Raw genomic sequence first — 23,031 nt, 5'->3', positions numbered from 1 at the left:
ACTTATATTTCTATAATTTTCCATTTTTGTACATTTGCATCTATTTAAAACTGCTGAAAGCTGAAGTTTAACATTTCAGGATTCTGGTTTTACTCTATACTTGTCATATATGCTGGAAAGTAGCCCAAGACCAGACATCCACTATAACACTTGGACAAACTTTAGAATAAAAAATAATAAAACTTAGGACATAATCAAGCATCCAAGTTATGCTTAAACATGTATTTACAACTGTGAAACATCATCTGTAGAAATACCAAAGCACTTACAATTTCTACTTTCTTTATTTTCATTCAACACTTTTTATTTTCAATTATCTTCCATTTTTGCACATTTGCATCTGTTCAAAACTTCGTGTTTTACTGTATATTTGTCAAATGCACTTTCACGACGTGAAGAACATCTTCTGTTACATTCTCTGTCACATTGAGTCATAACTGGAGGGAATCTACTGGTTTACACTGTGTTATCCAGCTCTAGATAACACATCAGGTCTGACAGTTGGAGTTCATCAGTGGAGTGTTGATGTGTGATGCACAAACAGGCCTTGGCCCTATCTCCTGCGTCAACACCCTGGACCGTATCACGGGGGATCCTCGTGTTGCGGCCGACATAATTCCTGGATAGCAGCTTCACTCTCGTATCGTATGATGTGTTCTCCACCGTGCTGTAATGTGGCCCAGTTCTCAGCCTGTAATCTGTAAATGTGATGCTGGAGCCACCGGAGGCTTTCAAATCATTGTGTAACACAATCCTTCCGGCTCCCTCTTTGTAAATCTGATATTGCCGTCACACGGGGGGGGGGGGGGGGGGTAACGGCTGCCCAGGGACACGGCTCCATGGCTTTTAGTCTCCGGGTCGAACGTCTCGACAGGTCAAGCTGCTCTCAGACGTTTGTCCGGCTTCACCGCGAGTGTGAGGGAGCACGACAACGTCTGATCTAATGATGTGAGGAGGCCATAAAACCCCTGTGTGCGCCCTGAGATGAAAGCAATCAGCATAGATTTTTTAATTATATTCATTTGATGTTAGTGATCCACGCTTCAATAAAACACAACATTAGAAAAAAAATGAGAATCACAGGAATGTCCGAGGGGCCGTTATCACCGGCAATCGTTTCCATTGTTTTAAATCCAGACTCATACGTCTGTTTTATCTCAACTGATTTTACTATTACAACTTTCCCTCAAATCAAACTATGCAAACATGATATGTGAGTAATCAGGAGTAGATATTAGGAAAACAGAGGCTGTGCAGCGGGAGAACCGGGTTCCACCAGTGCCACCATGTTGTTTATCTGTACAGAGACGGGGAGGAGGAGAATGTGAAGCTACACTAACGGAAGGTTTCCATATTTAACATTCTGAATATCCACGTTGGAGCATAAAGGCCTTTTGACCCTCGATTCCTCAATAATGAGACGAGTGCAGCGTGTCCAGTTCTTGATATTGACATTACTTTTCGAAGAAGTCAGCTTTGGCCTCTACTCTTCTTTCTGCTGATCACGCATGGCGTCTCCCAGATGCCCGATGAGCTCAGCCAGCATCTCCGTGTCCTGGCTCTGCCTCTCCAGCAGCTCGTAGCGCAGACTGGAGATGTCTTGCTTTATGTCTTTCAGCTCACCTGTGGGCGGAGAAACAATAAAAAAAATTATATTACATATACTTATATATATTAATATATTATAAAAAGCAGGGTATCCATTCAAACTCACCCTCTTTCACTTCGTCGTTGTCTTTGTCCGTCTGTGCTTTCACGATGTATCTCTTGACGAGGCGGTTCATTATCTGCTGTTGTAACGAGTAGAAGACTTGAGTTAGAGAAGAAGAAAAGCTACGTTTAATTATTTAGATTATAAATTAACTGACTCAATATGTTGGCACATCAAATATTAAACCTTTCATTTCTTTTGCAGCCTTTTACTACATTTTCAAACTTAATTTTCACTCTTATCAGTTTACACTCAAAATGGAAGAGCAGGAAAAAGAATTTCACCTCTTTTTTGTCCAATTTATTAAAAAAAGAATAACAGAAAATTCAATAATATCACATGTATTAAGACGTATAACTATCGACATGTTTACACGTTTTTTTGCCTGTTTTTCTACAAACAACACAACAACAAAAAGGAGTTGTGTCACTGTCCTGTTGGAGTTTCAACCTTTGGCCCAGTCTGAGGTCCTGAGCTCTCTGGATAAACCTTTCATTTGGTTAATGCCACCTCATGCTTCACTGTTATGGTGTTAAGGTGATGAGCAGTGTCGGGATTTTTAATCAGACATGATGCTCAGAATTGAGGCTAAATAAGGAAATCGTCAGATGAGAGAATCTTGTTTCTCACAGTCTGAAAGTCCTTCAGGTCTTAGGTCACATGTTCATGTGTCTCTCACATCTGGCCACTCCGTCATGAAGTCCAGACCGTCCTTATCGGAGTTTATCTCCAGGATCTGTGGAGCTCAGCCTGAGTGACCATCAGGCTCCAACCAAGGCCGCTCTCCCCCTGATTGCTCAGTTTGCTCAGAGTCTCAGCTCTTGGTTGAGTCCTGGTTGTTCCACATTTCTTCATTTTTAAGAATTTACGGAGGTCACTGTGGCTCCTGGAAAAACCTTCGATGCCACAGAGTTTAATTTTGTTGCCTCCCCCGGATCCTTCCTGTCTGTGAGCTCTGCAGGAAGCTGCTTCCACCTCGTTGTTGTGGATTCAGAGCTGTGAGACCTAATAGACAGATAAGTGTCTTTCCCAAGTCATCATCTATCAATTTCATTGACTTACTGAGTGGACTCATTCTAGCTGTGGAATACTCTCAATGGAAATTCTGAGAAATTCACCTCTTGTAGCTTTTCCATTTCTGTTTGTCCTTTAAGAAAAACTTTTGTTTTTCTCATCAGATCTTTGAGTTTAGATTTATTAGTGGGAAGTCTGAACTATTTTTAAATGCACCTCATATTCAGTAATTATCTGATTAGGTTTTTAAATGTGTCCTCTTGATATACTCTACTTTGTATTATTGCATTTTGTCTTTTCACATGTGTGTTATGAGATGAATCAGAGTCAGGAAACAGAAACGTCTTTACCTGATGGTGAGTCGGACAAATTGAAGCTGCCACACTCAGATCCTCCTGTTGACTCAACTGAGATCGGAAAAAAACACAAAAGAGAAGAAGCACTGTTCATATTTACTTGGAAACATAAACTGCAGCTTGTAAACGTGACACAAGGGGGCCCTGTAGATCCCTTTTTAAAGAATCTACTGCACCGGGTGAATTCATGTCTTAACCCATTACTTCACAGTCGATTCCTGGCTTTGAGATTTTGCTGTCGGCAGCTGACGCCTCACCTTGTTGAGCTCCGTCTCATCGTTTGAACTCTCTTTGTTTTTGCCCCGAGGTGCAGGACGGAGGAATCCTCTGATCCCCAGCAGGAGGGAGACGACAGACTTGGGGCTGGGAACCAGGTTGAAGGGCACGGGCAGCGTGACGCCGTGCTCAAAGTACGAGAACCACAGTTTGGCTCGAGCGAACTTCCACTCGACATCAGCGTCGCTCTGCGTCCACAGAGAAGAGAGAGAATAGGAGGGTTTTCTATTCTATGCTGTTCTGTTCTATAGTTCGTTTGCCTTTCTGATGTGCAACTTGTCTACATTTCTTTTTATCATATCAATTGTGATCATTTTATTTGATTGTGGTGTTGCACATTATTTACTGTCTCATAGGAGACATTTACACAAAATCTGTACTTTTGCATTCATGTACATATTATTAATTATGCAGCCAAGTTTCACACCTGCCATACTACATTAATGTGGCAGCTTTTACACCAATCAGCAGTAAATCATAGTTTACAAATTGAAGGAGTCCAAAATAAATACAATCATAAAACAAAATGGCCGTTATAACCACAGATAACACTCTTGACGCAAAAATACATAAGCATTTGTGGAAATGTGGAAGGTTAAGACTTTACCTGTATTTCCTGGAAGGAGCTGTTGAACATGGCGATGAGCATGTTCAGCAGCACAATCACCATGATGATGTTGTACACCCCGAACAGGACGTAGCCGGTGTTCTCAATGAACTTGTGGTCGATATTCAGGACCACAGACTTCACTTCAGACAAACCGAAGATGGCCCAGAATAACGTTTTGAAGCTCTCCTCGAGCCTGGAGGGAATGAGGAGATGACAGCTCAATTAATGTCGGGCAAACAAATGTGTTTCTCTCATCTCGTATTGATTCAACACAGATTGAATCAACGGGCCCAACCCTCTTTCTTTCCCTTTTCTCAGGTAAAAGGCATGTGATTGGAAAACGCCCCCCCCCCCACACTCACGTTGTGAAAGCATCGTTGTGCTTGGCTCCGAGGTAGTACGAGTACAGGTTGAACATTCCCACCATGAAAGCCACAAACACCGTGATGAAGACCACCATGAACTTAAAGATGTCTTTCACTGTGCGTCCCAGAGAGATCTGCAGCGGCCCGAAGCTCTCGTTGGCCGGCAGGATGTAGGCGATGCGAGAGAAGCTCAGCACGACTGCGATGGCATAGAGGCCTTCGGAGATGAGCTGCGGGTCCGAGGGCATCCAGTTGATCCGTGCTGAAAACCAAAACAAATGGTGTATGAGAGCAAACATGAAAAAATACAACGTCTTTGGGGGGAGCTGTGATTTATATGATTTAATAACTGCATAACAGATCAATATGTTTTAAAGCCAACTTTCAGTCATGCAAAACAAAATAAGTACACAGATCCACAAGGGACACACACTCATAGATATTAAGATCCTAAATATGCCAGATTTTTCTATTAAGATCCACAAATTATCTCCTGGGAAATAGATTAAAATGTCAAAAAAAAATGTTTAATAAAAGGGATTAAAAAAATTCCTCAATATTGCCCTTTGCCCCAAATTTTGAGGAAATACGTTCTGTACTTTTTGCTAAGATATACATAAACAAACAAATAGAACTCCTTTGCAGAGTAAACTACACTCAAAAACAAAACTCACTATTGATTCCTTCCTTTACACTTTTTGAATTCCCTGATCCCCAGACTTACCCAGCTGGAAGTATTGTATGTCGGAGGGCAGGCTCATGTTGGACAGGTCTGTGAAGTGCTTGTCAACGTAACACTGAGCGGAATACGCGTGCCAGAACGCCATCAACCTGGCGATGAAAGACGTCATGAAAATGGCCAAAATGCTGAAGTCCAGAAGGTTCCAGGGTTCGGAGATGTACTCCCGGATATCCTGCGACCAAATGTCTTTACATTCCTCCCAGATCTTCCCTGACAGGCAGAGAAAAATCACAAATATAAGGATTTAATTGATAGTCAAATCACACAAGATTTGCTGATGTTGTTTGCTGGCAAAGTGTGTGTGTGTGTTTGTGTGTGTTTGTATGCGTGGGATGCTGCTCCAGAGTCTCCCCTGTGGAGCCAAGTGGAGAGAGTCACCTTTGCCTTTTTCATCCTTGCAAAGTCAATGCAAGTCTGATTTATTATGGTGCACGTGGGAAGAATTCATAATTATCTACGTGGGCCATTTCATGGAAGAAAGATGTTTGGGATTTATGACTCGTAATATCCCTGAGCCGGCACACAGAGCAAAGGGATGCAACTGTGTCGCATCCGGACTTAAATCAGGAGAGATAGAGAAGAGCGAGCGTCAGAAATATGGACACAATGTCATAATCGTGAAAAAATATTCTCATCTACCAGGAAATGATCTGAGCTATAGCGTGGGTTGAATATATAAGAATGGGCTGGATGAGAGTTTTCACCTATGACCCAAGATATGATGAGGATCTCCATCCAGGTGAAGGGGGTGGTCTTCATGCGGAACAGCTGCGCCGGGTGGTCGTGGACGGTCATGTTGGGCAGCAGCGAGGTTCCCCCGAAGCGGTCGGCGGCGTTCAGGACCAGCAGGCAGAGGAAAATCATGAAGGAAGCAGCGTGGGCCACGAACTTCAGGAAGGGTCCACGCATGAGTTTCCCCAACTGAGAGAAGTCCGAGCACACAGAGGACAAAATCATCCTAAACTGCTCTTTTCATTGTGAGAAATGAATCAACACTTCAGGCCCAAACCAGTAAACTCTGCTCTGAGAAGGTTTTCTGACAATAATGCTTTAATCTTCTTTGACCCATGAGAGCAGAGGAACTTTAGAAAAAGGTTTGTTGACTCTCCACAGAATTACTTAAAAGCTACTGGACGGATTTCCACAAAAGGACCAAGAAAGAATCCATTCAGTTTTTGGTGCAAATCTGAAATCCTCCTCTCACTGTTTCTAACATTCTAACACAGGGGTTGTTTGATGGTTTGTTTGTTTGTTTCTTTTATCATTGTCATCAATTTTTCAGCGAACAATACATGGATCTTGAAGAAATAGTAGAATTTGATTTATTCAGGGAGCTGTTTTCTATTCGTTTGTGGAATTTGGTTTGGATCCAAACAGAAATCCAGATCTAGCAGGTTTTGATGTGGATTCTGTCACAGAGTCTGCGTCTGGCTCAAAATTAGCAAATCCATTCAGCTGCTGTAAGAGAACTGTAACTTTGTGTAGCTGAGATAATGTGGATTCAGTAGAGAATCCACTGTTTATATTTATCTTCAGTAGTTTTTAGAACTACGTCCAAATCACTGTTGGGCCTTGGCGAAGGTACAAGCCCTGCTGAATGCCCTTCTAGTTGCCTTCTAAAGTTTTTGTGGCAAACATGTTGGCAGCATTTGTTTGTTTCAACTTTCGACAAACACGGATCTGGATTGGAATCATGCCAACTGCAAATCCAATGTTCATTTCCCTTAAATTGTTTGGCTCTGGTAAAGTACAGAAAAGTCAAGACAACAATAAAGTAGAATCTTGCAAAGTATGGCGGTGCAGGAACTAACCTTACTGGAAGGTGCTATCCAGTACATGAAGGCCAGGATGGGCAGCCCGACTGCTACACCCAGGACGAGCAGCACCTTAACCGCTGTGTTCTGCTGACGGAGTCCGGAGAAGTTCTCGTACCAGATGTAGAGGAGCTGCTGCTGGCAGTTTGGATGAGCTACAAACTGATCCAGAGACAGAGGAAGCTCTGTTGTGAATTCAAGAACATGTGATGTCTGAAACTAAAGCATGAAGTGCGTTCCTCCCATGCTCACCTTTTTAACTTCATACTTCAGAGCGAGTTTCAACCTGATGTGGTTTTGTTTCCCGAAGGTCTCGTGGCTTTGACACGAGTCGCGGTCCCCGTTTAAGATGGCCTCCACTTCCTCGGTGCTCCGACACAAATCCAGGAGTCCGACCACAAAGTCTTTGCACTGCATGGACAGTTTGTTATAATCGTTCTGCAACAGAGAGAGGAAAGATCTGTAGCACCATAGAATCACGTCATAGCCTGCAATGTGTTAAATCAATGACCGTACCTTGAACTCCTTCTCAATGTTCGCCAGGACAGCGAGCTCGTTGCTCAGCTCCAGCGCTGCCATCACCGGGTCCTCGTTGGACAGCGACAGATACGCCGGACTGGCCAGACCTTTGTAAGCATTGATCCTGGATAGTGAATGGCTGAAGGCGTCGTGTCTCTGCTGCTGGCTGCAGGCTCTGCACTGACAGAAGTAGTCGTGAGGCCGCTCTATGCGGGCGCCCTTCGACAGGAGTATGTGCACGATCTCATACTCATTGCTCTGGGACGCCAGGATGATGGGAGTGATGTCGTGAGAGAAACGTGTGCCGTCCTCGTCATAGGCAAAGAAGTCGTCGTGTGACTCCGCCTGGCCCGGGCTGTCGGTGAGTCTCTCACTGTCGGCAAAGGCCTGGTGACCCAAGATGGCCTCCACTATGCGGATGTAGCCTTTGCTGATGGCCAACAGCAAAACATCGCCCACTCTGGCGAGGTCCTTCTTCCTCAGCAGGAGCTTGGTCACCTCTAGATGCTCGTTGGCCACGGCCAGCTGCAATGCACTCTGGCCCATGTAGTTCACGCAGTTGACGTTGAGGTGTGGAAGCTCCTCCAGCATCCGCCTCACTTCAGGGACGTTCCCGTATTCTGCTGCATCTAAGAAAAGTTCCTCTGTCATGGAGAGGAAGGAGGAGGACTGACAATGGAGGAGGTAACCGGCTCCTCTTACAGCGGGTCTACGGGGTCGGGACACAGCCGGACGCAGCATCATGGCTTCCCCTTCACTGCTCCATCTGGCAAAAGTATATTAGATGATTTATAATACCGTTGTTGTATGAATGCAAGTACACATTATGTATCTGTAAAAGTCTAAATGCAACCTCAATTTCCACTCACAGCAGCTTCAGGATGAGTATTAATTTCTCCCTAAGCAGACAGGACTGTAATTAGTCTACCGGTTTAGATGCATGAGGATCGGCTCCATCTGCATGTCCAAAAAAAAAAAGGCCCCGGCATCATAAAGCAGTGAGTGGACAACAATGTGCGAGGGACAGCTGGTCTCAGCAGAATCATAACTCTCACAACATGTGTGACGCCTCCCACAGACTCATCATCTGCTCGCCTTCATTTCTTGGCCTGGCACCGTTCATCCACTCAGCCTCTGCCTGGTCGCCGGCCGAACGTGGAACATTACCCAACGATGCCATCCAGTGTTTAATCCTGGTAAATTTGACTTCACTGTAAAGATGATGGTAACTCACTTCATTACACGGTGATGATGCTGCTGCCGTGTGACTGTGACTGTTTGGATGCAAGTTTGTGTCGTTGTCAAAACAAGCAAATCCACTTTCTGTTCGGTGTAATAGCATCTTGAATAATGTGGTTATCTCCGGAGCTAATTGCTTCAGCAATGACAGACGACAATGTTCCTTCATTCAATCATAATTAGAGTTAACAGGATTTTCAATAATTGACCGGTCAGCACAGTATACAGACATGGCATGTTTGCCATCTTTATCAGCTGAGATAAGGTTAAAAAACATATATACATATGTTCATAGTGAGGAAATTCTGAGTAAAATTAAATTGCATCATCACCAATTTAAAAAAAAAAAAATTACTGTCGTTTTTTTGCATTTAAAATTACTAATTTAGCTCTGAATAGAATTTCTGCAAATGTCGTGTCTTAGTTTTTCTGATCTTCTTGGGACAGACGAATTGGATGTGATGAATAAAGGTGGATTAATGACATCACCCCTTTAAAGACTCAGTGTATGATTGATCAGATTGTTCTGAAATCAATCTGTTTTTGTGATATTAACACACATGTAAACAATATATTCCACGTCCTCAGTATGTTGAGCAGAAGCCCTCAGTGTTTAAATGTTGAGAATTGCAACAGGAGATTCAGAAACATGGGATGCTGCAGGATCAGCCTCCTCTCACAGGCTGCACCTGCTTTTCATGGGCCTCAAACTTTTCCTTCAAAAGCCACAAAATAACCACCAACATTTCTCTAATGACCTCTGCGAGTAATTCCATCATTTTCAGTTTGCATCGGCAGATATTTCACATCAATATGAGCAAATCCCAACAAGATACCATCCACTCACCTCAGAGAAAACTGCTCCACTTCATTTCATGAAGCCATTAGAACCCAAAAATATAAGATATCCACAAGCGATCAGCTGCACCTCGTGTCCACCAGCCTCACGTCGACCGCTCTCCCACCGGCCACACTGCCTCTCACCCTGAGACCTGAGCGACAGAGCCGCCTCCACACGCCCACTTGGTGGTTTAGCAGCTTTAGAGGCACGTTCTGTAACATGGGATATTAGCATTTGTTGGGTACATTTGGTTGTTCTTTTAGACGATGATACATCTCAGTTTACTAGATTTTCTATAATTGTGCCCGGTGAGCCCAAAAATGCCAAGATATTAAAACACTATGTCAAACTAATGGAGGATTTAAGCGCTGACCCAACTCACGGTGACATAAATTCAAGCAGACGGATTATTTTCATGTGAACTCTGGTGACGGTCAGTGGTGCCCAGGCTTCATGCGGCGACACTAATACTCCATACGGTTGTTTAGGATTTATATGATTATTTAATGCAGTGTGCTTTTGTCCATGCTCCATAAACAATCTGGAAAAAAGCAGATTTCCCTTAATCCTCTTACCTCACCGTGCCCCCAGATGTAACAGGTAATAATAACCTCTGTGTTCGCTAAGAGGCAGAGCAGAGCAGGTATAAGCTCGCCAAAACTAATACATCACGAGTATTCAAACAGTGTTAAATGGAGATATGAGATAGAAATATTCAACTTATGGTAGTATCATTAGAATTAGGGGGGACTTAAAATATATATGTTTATCTATATGTATTATTATTATTGTTATTATTTTAAATCATGGGTGAAATTAGTTTGAGCAGTATACTATATATCTTACAGCCAATCATTTGGGTGTTTTTATATATTAGACTACATCCTATTATGCACGTGGCAGTGGGCTTATAGGTTTTATGTCTTGTATAGAATTAGATGCATCAATAATACTAATACTACTAATATTAAATATTATTGTTGCGTTCCAGTAGAAAGCCACAACAGGAGAAACTCAGAAAACATCTTCATCAATATGACGACACATGCAAACAGTCACAAAACGTGCAAATACAGATAAAGATGAGTTCGTTTCTCTGTAATTAATTAATCAATTAATCAATTAGAATTAACGCGTTATTCCAACAGCCCAAATATGGGCATCTCCTGGCGTGTAGCCCCGGTGCGTTACCGACGAGTGGGGGACACTGCTATCATTTCGGTGCCCATGTTATCAGATGGGAGGGGACACACTAGCAGCGCACCTGCGTCGTCGTGGACGCGTCTACCCGGAGAATCTCCTGTTGTTTAAAAACGTGGGAGAAAAACACACAACTCTGCAGAAAAGTCACAATCGCCGACACGCGAGAGAAAAACACTTCTCTGGACTTTTCTCCATCTTTGTGTGTTACCGAGCAACCGGCTGCAGAGGACACACGCACACACACGTCCCGCTTCCTGTTTACACCGGTCACGTGACTCACGTTTCCAAGGGCACATCTCATCTCACGTACGCGCAGCTGGACGTCGTGTGGCCGCGCGCCAGCAACCCGGACACAGACGTGTGTGAGGAAGAAGAGGATGGAGGTGAGCTTCCGTCCGGACGGTCACTTCCTCCAGGTTGTTGTCCCGGACGCGGACACTTTGAGAAGGACCCGTCTGCGGAGGGACATCCAGCTCCACGTCGTGGCAGCGGCAGCTCGCGGAGGCACTTCCGGTGGTTCACAGAAACTGCCACTGCCGCCGCCTCCCTGCCTCGGAGCTACTTCCGCTGTTTGTCCCTGTTTCCCTGAGATTTACACACGTGGTTTATCAGCTTGTTGAGCACCGACAATAATTAATCTGTATTCCTCCACTTGTATTGTGAAACATACTCATTTATATATATGATTTATTTGTCATATTTGTACCGATTCTGCCTAAATGCTGTGTAATGCTTTGCCTGTGTTCTGTGTCATTGAACTGAAGCTTGAAATTATGGCAGCTCCCTCATCTGTTTGGAGGCAGCTGCCTTTGCTGCCACACTGTCAGAGAGTGGTGTCTCTTTGGGACTTGTTATTGTTCCAGGGCCATGGAGGGTTATGGTTTCATCGTTACATCATAAGTAAAACAATAAGTAAACATCTATAGTGGTTTATAAAACAACTACTGAGTCAGTTGTACTTTCCGAATCATGTGAAGACTGCCAAGCTGATGTATTCAGTACCTAGTGTGTCTTTATGTATTTCTGTGGAATGATCTTTATCCAGTTATCGTTTTCAGATGTTGATAGAGAGTTGAGCTGCAGTTGAAACGATGCACAACAATCTGGTGCACACACACTAATGTGGCCGGACTTGGCACTGATGTCAGTGGAACATGATGCTTAATGACTGAAACTGGAAGCCTGCTTCCTTTTCCATGAGTTACATAAAGAGACTCACATTTGTCTACGACTTTACTCCTCTGTCTGAAATGATGATGGTGAGAAGCTGTTATTGATGTATCATCAGCTAATTAATGTTGGTGCCTTGTGAACTTCAAAGATGTTTTAATATTAGAGTCACTTTAACCTACGATACATTTGCTATCAGTGACGCATGTAAAACCTGCAGTTTTTGCAGCTTTAAGGTTCCATTATTAACATTTACCATCAGTGTAACAATGTCATTACAATAGACAATGCTATAATTGAATGCTTTATTTTTTATTATGATCTACATTTGCACAAATTACTCAAAAATAAAGAAGTGAAAGGCAGATATTTACATATTTTGAATATCTATCTATCAAAAGCCACATTTTTTTTATTTTTCATGTTATATTTAGTAACCTTGGTGGAGATGTTCTTGCTTCAATGTCATTACATTTCACTTAAACAGGATAAGCCAGCCTGTATGATAGTGAATAAAGTTTTATTTAGATGGTTTGCATGCAATTGGAAATAAAATTGTGTGAGTCTCTCTTTGCTGTCTTGTAACACAAAAAAACACAGAATACATTTATTCATCCTAGAGAGAATACATAATATAATGCACAGTTGTAGTCAATACATTGCTACATGAGCAGTGGCTCTCAGGGAGTTATTCACCATCTTATGCAGAATTTAAGGCAACGATAACAATATACATGTTCACCTTTGGTTTACCACAGTTTACTCAGGTGCAGTATGAGTTAAACTGGAACTGGGACAACAGTCTTTGAGTTCTTACCCACCCATAGACACCAAGATCACGACCATGGATCTGATAGATGTTGGAGCTTCTCTGGACCCCCCCACCCGCTTTCATAATAAACTTTATTATAAAGTATAATAAACTTTCATCAAGCAGAATATATATATATCATTGAATGAACCACACAGAGCTGCATCCCAACTGTGTGACGTCAACGGTGACATCATAGGCCGCTGCCTTTAGACGCTGTGGCAGTAAAGGCTGGTGACGACACAACCCAGAGACGGGATGTAAACAAATAACCCCGGTTACCATGATCACCAGGTAAACACACCGGGAGCAGAAGACACCGACCGAGCGTCGAACGTGTTTCAAATCCACCGCAGACTCTTTGATGATCCACGGGAGAAGTTACCGCGAACCTTTCCCGTGTGGGTCTTTCCCGGTAAACTTGGATGAGTGAGTTAGCATCGTTAGCACCGAGCTACGCCGACGTTAGCTGCAGGAGGGAACCGCAGGTCGGAGCCTCACCGGCGGGCTGCAGCTGCCGGAGAGCCCGGGGTCGAACCCGCGGAGGATGAGGCTTCTCCACGACAACTTCTTCTACCACTCGTATCCTCCTCATGTCTTATTATCTGTCCTGCAGACTCATTAATCATAATGATTATTATTATAAAAAAATATAATGATTCGACTTTATCTAGAGAGAAAAGTGCACTGCAACAATGACTTAACACAAATACATCGACCATTACACAGTTTAATGTTAATAAGATAGAAATAAAACCCAGCATGTACATTAAATAAAGCCTGAAGAATAAAAACACTGAATAAAAGTTATAATTGAGGTTAAAATGTAAATACATTTTATATATCCTGTTTTTTTCTGATTATAACTTTCCTTTAGTTTTCATTATTATGATCCAATATATGCATTCATATATTTGTCATACTTTTTGTTATTGAGCAAAAAGCATACATATTCTTTTGATTGCTATAAATATGATAACATTATACATATATGATGTAAAACTGTGAGAACTGGCATATAAATAAAGTTTAAAATTGACATAAAAGTGAGTCGTCCTTAGCTGCTCTCTTCCAGGAACTCCCGGTTCGGAGCTGCAGCCGACCTCCACGATGAGAAGAAGCTTATTGCTGAGGAGCAGAAGCTCTGCCAGGCCCGAGCTCGCAAGTTCTGCCTGGAGACCAAACGACGCAGGAAGTGAGTGAACAGATATTATGATAATGATGCAATGTTGTTTTTTTTTAAATTGTATTATGCAGCGCAAACCTGAACTATCAGGACGATCATCTTTCATTTCTTCCTGGAGGCAGATGCTGACTTGTTGGTGTAGAGTATGAACCTGTCTCCTCAACATGCAGCTTGTGGCCTATGCTCCTATCCTGCATGGGCTTAACACCTTTGAGGGATAGATGAGATTCTTTCAGTCTAGGTCTGGAAATAGATCTTGATCCGCAAAGTTCATCCTCAAATGAGGCTCATACAGACGCTAAAAACAACTTTCCTATTCACGTGTGGGAGCTTTTAAAGTCTTAGCCTGACGCTCTAAAGTCTCTCCTCATCTTATTCCACACTAAGAATTTAAGAAACAATTATCCATTTTCCAAAGTTAACCACTGAGAAACCTCCTATTCTCACCCACTACAGGCCTAGAAAATCAAAAGCAATTAAAGTTGCATAGACACAAGGAGGCTTCACTCATAGTAACATCCTCCCAAATATATAATACAAATACGCAGAACTTTAATGACCCTGTAATGTCATTATTGACAGTCTCTGTGAACCCAGCCTTGAGTGTTTGCTTTAATTTATTAATGACTGAACACATCTCAACAAACAGACTCAGGTTTCTGTATCTAAAACACGTGGCCGGTCTAGACTCGATCAGTGCCAACGTGCCTCAGGTATTTGCTCAGCTCTGTGTCATGGCCGCAGGGCGTTGGAGGAGAGACAGAAGCAGAGGGACGAGCAGGAGGAGCAGGCGAGGGAGACGATCCTGCAGCAACGCAGGGAGAGAGTGCAGGATGCAACCGAGCGCTTCCAGAGAGGACACCTCCCTCCCTCTCAGAGACGAAGACGAAGTCAGTCATGCATCTCACGTACTTCTCTCAGAAATGAGAAACAATACACAACGGTATCAAGAGGTTTCAGTTTGTTTTGTGTTTTTTTTCCTTCATGTGGTTTTAGCTTTTACAAAAGACGCTCCAAATATTGAAGATGTCCTCAGTCAACTTCAAGGCCCTTTGGGTGGTTACACCCAGCAGTCATCATACCAGTCCAGAAACTACAACATTAACAGGTAAAAAACATATACCACAATCACTGCTTTTAGGATTCAAAATAAATACATGTACATATTTCATTCGTAGCTCTTTCTTATTGTTGAAAGAGTTGAACATGTTAACTACATTTTTTCTGTGTTCTCTTGAAGAATCTGCAATCCCTCTCTTCAATCCACTCATGGCCAAGCTCTCTCCGTTGTGGAGGTCCAGACCAATATGCTCCTGGAGGAGAGGATGACCTTCTCCAAGAACAGTGGAGAAGATGACACGACACGAGAGAAGCAGCAGAATCACAGCCCACAGGTTTGTCGCTCATTTTCAATTTGAATTTAACTTTGAAAAACAAAACGTTTTGCTATTTTAAGGTTTCCTTACTCTTTCCATTTGATCCCTCCGTTTTCTAGTATCAGTGATGTTAATGATATTAAATGCTGATTTGACTCACACACATAAAGACCAACACAATCCTGAGGCAAACAGTAATTAGAAAGATAGAAAAATAAAATAAAGGACATTTGTATTAATACAAATGATGGTCATATAGATGTAATGTAATCTAACATTCACACCTTTTTAATCTAATCAATTTATATGATCTTGATCTAACCCCCTAACCCTAACCAGCAGATATGTGATAACCTAATATGTAAACTTCTGTAAATAAGTCTAAATCTGTTATTTTTTACATTTGTACTGTTCTTTTCATATCTTGTTGGAAACGATGCAGTTTCTGATACAATTTTTTTTTTAAACTGGGTTTCAGATATGAATTCATCCGATGTGGTGTGTGAGGAGAACACTTTAAACATTTTAGCATAACTTGAGCTTCTTTTGATATATTAACCTACATGATTAGACCCCTAGGGTGCAGCAGTGTGACATGAGCATTTCACCGTAGTGGAGGACTCACAAGCTTCAGCACACTGTGGTGCAATATGTGTGTGAATATTGTTTCAGACTTATTTAGCTTCTTTGTGTGTGTGGGACTAGATCGACCACAGCGATTCCAAAATACAGATATGTGCATGAAATATAAATTCTTCTTGTGTATCTGTACTTCTCCCAACTGACGTGTGTATGAGCAACACGTCCAACTCCTTTCCAAAGCTGTTAGTTAACAAAAGTATCATGTCCTGCCAACACAACAGAAACCTAGCATAGTTTTTTTAGGTGTATTTACTTAGGGTGACCTCTGAACTACAGTCCTGTGTATGTATAAGATATCTACATAGTCCCCTCTAATCACTTCTGTGTCTCAGGCCGTAGCATTTTTATCAAATGGCTCTGCACAGTCTAGTTGTGCTTATTATAAATGTCCTTATTGCGGGACCAATATGGTGATTTTCTATGTCAAAGTGAAAAGAATTGTCAAATGGGTGATTTTGTGCTGGAAAAAAAAGTCAAACATTGTCATGGTTAACAGCTTTTTAATGTTTTACATAAAAGCAAAATCAAAAGCGTTTTAAAACAGCAAAGACCTAAGGGTTGAGAAAATGTCAATCATATAATCTTCTCCATATTTCAGGACAGTCACATGTCGGACAGCTGTAACTCCAGTAAGGACAGTTTGGAGAATGAGGACAACAACCATGGTGGAAATAATCTGTGGAATTCCCGCTTTTACTTGCTCGACTCAGAAAAGCCACAGCATACATCAGACCTCACTTCATCAGCAATGCGGCGCCTCGATGGAAACTTGGCCCGATCACAAAAGCAGCAGGAGCCTCAGCAGAAAACGCAAGATGAGTCAGAGGGGCCTAACGATAAGATGCACATTTTCAACGCCTCCTGGGGGTTCAGGTCCGAGCAGCCGCAGAAACCAGAGACACAACCTGCAGTGAACAGCGACTATCTATTCTCTGTGTGTGAAATTAGTAAAACAGACTCAGAGACCTTTGAGGCCAACTCCACACGAAACAATGCCAAAGACAAAATCACTTTCATGAATACAGACACAGCCGACAGCACAGCACTTGACTCGTCATGTCCAAAACAAGAGGCTCTGTTGGATCTCAGACAGCAGCGAGGCCACGATGACAGACAGGTCAAACATCCGTCAGCTACAGAGATTCTGCTTCCTGCCAAAAATGGCAACTGCAAAGAGGTTTCGGTGGGGGCTCCCCCGAAGCCAAATATGTTCCTAAATGATAACAACATTGATGATTCCTCACAATACGGAACACTTTGGCACGCAGGCAAAGAAAACCACCATCTCTCATCCCAGAAGGAGCCCAGCGCTTCCAGTATTAACTTCAATAAGTTTTCATACCCGGAGCCCGTGCTGCAACATGCTCGCCCGTCAAACATTCAGTCAGATGCTCTCAAGTGCTTCAAGCGTCCCGAGGAGGAAGAAGCAAAGTTTCCTCTCGCAGTCGGGGCGACGCGGTTAACGTGTAACGTCAGATTCATTAAGGGGATTCTTAAAAAGACGTCCAGATACGCGTCAGGAGATGCAGGGTGTGCGCACGGCTCAGGTCAAGGGATTATTGCAGAACAAGTAGCTTTAGCAATCAAAGACAGTGTCGAATTGACCCGGGCTAAGATGCATGAGGTGAAGAGCAACCCCACCAAAAAGAAGGTGCATTGGTTCGATGAGGTGTATGTGGTAAAAGAGCAGATTAAATACAGGTCTGCCATCCCGTCTCAGTCAAAGAAGAACCCAGAGGACCACCAGCAAAGTATTGCTACAGTCTCAGGGGCCCACAAGCCTGGACCCAGCGTGACCCCTGCAGCCTCCACTGGTTATCACTTTACAAAGCAAGCGTGGGCAGATGTTGGGGTTCAAGTCAGTTTACCCCAGGATAGAGCAGACGAGGTCAAGGTGCTGCAGAGCGCCATTGGCCCAAAGGCCCCTTGGAGAGAGCGCTCCGCCAGAGCCAGAGCGGCTCCTGTTTCCTCATGGGGTAGAAAGGGCACCGTCATACGACCTCAATCTGCCACCGAGGTGAATCGGATTGCCAAAACACGAGGGAGGATCATGCTGCCCCGCCCACCTCCCCGGCTGGAAGCGGTGGAGGAGGAGAAGACGGCGTATGTCACCAAAACTCCATATGGCGTGGATCACACATGTGGTGTCAACAGTAAGCACGCTGGGGCTGGAGAGCAGGCCCTGGGCGGGGACGCCTCAGGAGGCTCACATCGTGTAACCAGAACAGATAGCGGTGTTATGCACACACCGCTGCCCCCCTCGTACACATGCCCCGTCTCAGAGGGCATCGCAAAGAGCAAGATCAGCTCAGGTCACCAGGAAACTCCGAGCTGCGGGAGGAGAAGAGGGACGGTGTCCAATGAAAGGGGCTTCTGTTTAAACATCACTCCCACAGATGAGGAGATCTCACAGCTCTGGCACGGTGTCCGCAGCGCCTTAGCCATCAAGGACGGTAATGTATATTTTGGCCGGGCGGCCCTCACACTGCTCAGGCCCTCGGATGGTGTGTTTGCAACGACGTGTTATTTAGAGTTGCCCACAGTTTCTCTCAAAACCTGTTTCTCTGCCCCCATTAGCTGTCGAAACTGAAACTAAACTAAGATAACGATGTGAACTCTTTCACATACAGTTGAATCTCATTGAGGCAGAATCCACGCAATGAGATGTGCTGTGTTTGTGTGACTCGCAAAGTTGTGTAGGAAACCAAGGAGATCCATTTTTCATTATCTACCCATATCCTGTGTCTTCTCTGGCACCACTTTTTATGTGACACACTTGAATAACTGTTCTTTTTGAGTCTCGTATTTTGATCCTGTAAAGTTCTCGCGACTTTACAACCGCACAGCAGAGGGAGGAAAGAAAGAGTAAGCCTGTAATATGTGGAAAAGTGGACTTAGTTGACCCTAAAACCTTCCTGCCTTACAATGGCCCCTTGTCTGCCTGGCCTCAAGCCCAGGCCCATAATCTGTCCCATGTTGCCATCAGCAGCGTCGCAGTGTTATCAGCCAGAAGTGATGACCCGTATTTTCTCCCACAACATCACACTCGACTGTTAAAGCAAAAACCGCTCCTGCATCAGAATCAGAATCAGAAAGTATTTATTGACAAGTAGGTTTACACCTACAAGGTATTTGCTCTGGTTATTGGTGCATACAATGAACATAGAAACATAAAAACACAATAAATACCACACACATAAGAAAAGCAATAAAAAGAAACAATATATATTTACTCACTGTTTACTGCTTACTTACTCCCTTTTTCTAATATTTAAAAAAAGTTACATTTATTTAGATATAAACATATCTAAATAAAAATATATATTAGATAAAAGATAGAAAAAGTGAAGTAAAAAGTGAAATGCAAGATGCAAAACAGTGAACAGTGTCAGATTGCAATATGCAATGTAATGCAGTAAAATATAATATATTATATTAATTTAACACATCCTTGAGGTGTGGGGGCGGAATAAAAGTCCCAGTCAGGTGGGGTCCCGGGCCTTGTTGATATTGTACATTCACAAACTCTCATTCAGGATTTGCACAGCTCAACAGATCCAGGTTTGGCTTCAAACTGGCAAACTAATATGTTCTTTGTCTTTAAATATCAGTTTTAATAGAGCAACGGGGCTTATTGCTATTAAACGGTACATTAACATGTTACAATCCCACTCTGTCTGTTTTCTCAGACCCTGTAGTCACAGTCATCTCCGTCCTGCATTAGTTGTGAGTGTTGTTGGAAACTTGTGTCTGACAGTGTGTAGTGTCGAGCCCTCAGTTCACCGGTGCAGCAGCATATCACAACTTGTTTTACCGCGTTTTATTGTCACTCTCCAGCAGCTGCAGGGAACGATGACGGCAGCAGGCCGGAAGAAGTCAGGTGACGTCGTAAAAAAAAAAGAACATGAACCAGGAAGTCGGGGGGGGGGAGGATGTGTTGGGAAAACTCAGGAGACGTTTTTGTGTTTCCTGTGTTGTTTCTGCTGTCGATGACGGCCTCATAACCCGAACCTCTGATCTTAACAATGCCTCATTTGAACTCAAACATTTATCTTTTTTCATAAACCAAATCAAATCATCTGAATACCTCCCACTGTCAGGGCTCTAACTTAGGAGACGCAGGCTACAACTAAATATAAAGTGGAATCAGTCCCAACAATCAATAATTTAACTTCAATCAAGCTGCACCGAACTGCACAGAGAAATCAATTCTCTAAACATTCCTGGTTTTCCATCAAGATCCATGAATTATTCTCTGGGAAATCTGTGAAAATGTCAAAAGAAAAAATTGATTGTGAATGCATGGCGTGATCTCACCACATTCTATTATCATTCATGTTGATGAAGTTCTGTTTCATTCTAACGATTCTGACAAACCACTTTCCCCTCAGAAAAAGCCGTCCCCAGATGCAAGGCGCTGGAAAGTGGGCGTGGCTTGAGGAAACCCTGCTCGGAGCAGTGCAGACAGTCTCCTGGCTCCGGGAACAGGAGGCCTCCTCCTCCTCAGACCTGTCAGGTACATGCACGCAGTTGCCCTGTGGGTGGGGGGGGGGTGGGCGGAGGGGGGGTTTTAAATAATTGATCGGTTGGAGGGGTGTGTTTGGACTTGTTGAATCAGTTCACAGGCCCTTTAATGTCGTCCTCCGTGTTAAATCTGACAAGACACAACTATTTATAAGTCTCTAGATTTTCAGTAAAACTAAGCTTTGATGCAAAATGTATTGTTTGCATCTTAGTCTGCCTGTTGTTGTGCTTGATGCTACGTTTACTACTATTCGAATATCTTATATAAGATTAATCTGAGCCTTAAATAACTTGATGTGTTCATTTTGTGCAGCCATCGAAACAGTTAACGGAGGCCGGCCGAATGTTTTCCAATACGTGCAACGTGGCGTTGACACACGAAGGTAATGTGTTCGGTGCCCATCAGCCTTTAGGCTTCTGTTATAGATCAGACAAGCTTTTCATTTCCAAGAAACTGTCGTCTGTCAAGTTCAGCTCATAAGACTTCTCTCCTGCGTTTTTAAAGTACCCAAACATTCACATAGACTTAAAATAGAGTAGATTTAGAAAGAAAGACTAAAGTGCAGCTCCACATAAAAGAACTGCCGGAGTAAAGTGGAAGCAGGTGAGAATACCAGGCCCTTGACGTGATGCTGTCTGTGCTCTCAGGAGTGGGGAGTGCAGCCCAGCTACACCTGGCTGAAGTACACGCTGCCGGCCACCTGGAGGAAAGAGATATCGGAGCTGCCCTGGAAACAGCCCAGACACAGAGTCCTGCAGGAACGCAGCAGCACAAGGGCTTCACCAGCATCTCCCTGGAGGAGCAGAAAGTGCTTCTCTCGCTGGAGAAGCTCAACCACCAGCTGCACCGTGAGCGCTTTGTGAATGTTGTGTGATTCAAGTCCGAGCTGATCCAGCGCGGTGTCGTGGTGTTGTCATGTTAAATGCAGGTTAACCTCCACCGGCCTCTTTCTCTTTGTGCAGGTGTGCAGAAACACACCGGGAGCAACTGGGGCACCCGATGCCTCGGGCTGACGGATGCTCCCTGTGTGAGTGTGGATATCTGCAGGATTCACAGCTTCCCTTATGTTCTTGATGAGCATGTTTTAATTCTATATTTTCCTCTCCTGCTTTCACACAAAGGAGATGAAAGTCACAAGCCCCAACAAGCCCCGTGCATCCTCGGCTAACATCTCCCCCTGGTACCTGAAGAAGTCCTGACCGTCAGTGCATTACACCCTGAGTCAAACTCCAAGGGGGAGAGCACTTTATTACCTTGTAAAGCAGATTTCTCTTTTAGAAAATGAAAGTGCCTTCTGGTAGTATCCACTAAGAGATAAAACACACTGGACTGTAGATAATCAAAGTTAGAAAAGACCAAAGTAAAGTGTAAAGTCTGTGTGCCTGAAATTATTGTACGTTTTATCTGCTTCGGCAAGAATGTGTATATTTACAAAGATGTACTTTAACTGATATTAAGCCACTCATTAAACAATCAAAATCAAAGTGCCTATGAAGTCTTTTCTACTATAGAACACTGTGAATTTAGATAAGACCATTATCAACTTTTCCGTTTTCTATTCAGAACTATAATTTAAAGGAGAATCTATTTTGGGAGCATATTTGACGTGATTAAAGTTTGTTATCGATACACTGATAAACTGGCTGGGTGCAGTGTGCGTGTGTGTGTGTGTGTGTGTGTGTGTGTGTGTGTGTGTGTGTGTGGCCAGTTTGTTATTAGCTATGCAGATATGTCAATAAAGCGACGAGGACCGGTAAGGGTTTATAAAAAGGACGTGTTGCGACAGCGAAGGTGTGTTTGTGTTTCCTCGACGGCTGCAGAAAGGACGATTATGTCCTGTGCACCAGACTCAACCTACTGGCTCAACAAGGTGAGCCTCTGCCACAGGGCCTCCGGTCCTCTGCTCCTCTAAACTCTACCGTCGCTCCACTATAAAAAAAACTATTGCATTTGAATTGTCAACTGCTTATTAGTGAAATGAGATGGTTATTAGTTAAAGTCTTCTCTCTCTCCCTTTGCCAAAACAAACAGTAGGTGCATCTGGGGGAAGAAATAGCTGCAGGGATTATTGATGTGAGTTCAGCCGCCCCTCCTTTACTAGCGTGTCTGGTTCTGCCCTTCAGTCCGCCTGCTGGAACTTGCTGCAGGAGGTGGAGGAAGCCCAGGCTCATCTGAAGTGTCAGGTTTCCGACAGTAATGAAACTCTTCTTGGTTTGCCTGCAGGTTTCTGACTCTGCTGCATATGATGCATATTCTTTCACTTGAAACCAGAGCAGGGAAATAAAAACATTCAGGTTTGATGATGCAGCAGCAGAAGAGGACGAGTTGTGTGTGAAAACAGTGACATTTGATCTGAATAGTACAACACTGGTTTATGCTACTAAATTAAATGTGTGTTCAGGAAACAACTAACTTGTCTTTTAATCAAGTGCATCCAATGACAATGTTCTGTATTTACTGTAAGAACAATTTAAACCCAAATCCTCCTTTTCATTCATAACCTCTAATCTGTTAATGGATGAATCACGACGCACAACTACAAATAAAGAAAACCTTACCTCAGAATTCTACTGCTCTGAAATCTGAAAGTCCCTTCGACCGACTGTCGCCAATGTTCCGAGTCATTATGAG

At 43.3% G+C, this 23,031-nt stretch overlaps 2 protein-coding genes across 2 annotated transcripts; one reads left to right on the top strand and one right to left on the bottom strand.

Annotated features, from left to right (window-relative positions):
- Window positions 1–137: 137 nt before the first annotated feature.
- Window positions 138–9,693, bottom strand: trpc6b (transient receptor potential cation channel, subfamily C, member 6b). The gene is made up of 12 exons (XM_062385557.1): window positions 9,494–9,693; window positions 7,405–8,173; window positions 7,141–7,326; window positions 6,886–7,050; window positions 5,779–5,995; window positions 5,057–5,284; window positions 4,330–4,594; window positions 3,965–4,160; window positions 3,339–3,545; window positions 3,076–3,132; window positions 1,715–1,790; window positions 138–1,623 (listed from the first exon to the last, which is right to left on the bottom strand). The coding sequence occupies exons 2-12, from the start codon at window positions 8,149–8,151 to the stop codon at window positions 1,484–1,486; spliced, it is 2,484 nt and encodes an 827-aa protein (XP_062241541.1). The 5' UTR covers window positions 8,152–8,173; window positions 9,494–9,693; the 3' UTR covers window positions 138–1,483.
- Window positions 9,694–12,954: 3,261 nt separating this feature from the next.
- On the top strand, window positions 12,955–21,882 carry cep126 (centrosomal protein 126). The gene is made up of 11 exons (XM_062386350.1): window positions 12,955–12,965; window positions 13,747–13,866; window positions 14,602–14,747; window positions 14,854–14,965; window positions 15,098–15,251; window positions 16,474–18,328; window positions 20,267–20,391; window positions 20,713–20,782; window positions 21,048–21,248; window positions 21,363–21,427; window positions 21,522–21,882. Exons 1-11 carry the CDS (start codon window positions 12,955–12,957, stop codon window positions 21,597–21,599), a joined length of 2,937 nt encoding a protein of 978 aa, XP_062242334.1. The 3' UTR covers window positions 21,600–21,882.
- The last annotated feature ends 1,149 nt before the right edge of the window (window positions 21,883–23,031 follow it).

The sequence above is a fragment of the Platichthys flesus genome, chromosome 4 (assembly GCF_949316205.1).
Source record: "Platichthys flesus chromosome 4, fPlaFle2.1, whole genome shotgun sequence".
NCBI classification, from domain to species: domain Eukaryota; kingdom Metazoa; phylum Chordata; class Actinopteri; order Pleuronectiformes; family Pleuronectidae; genus Platichthys; species Platichthys flesus.
This window is presented reverse-complemented; position numbering and strand designations above follow the sequence as displayed.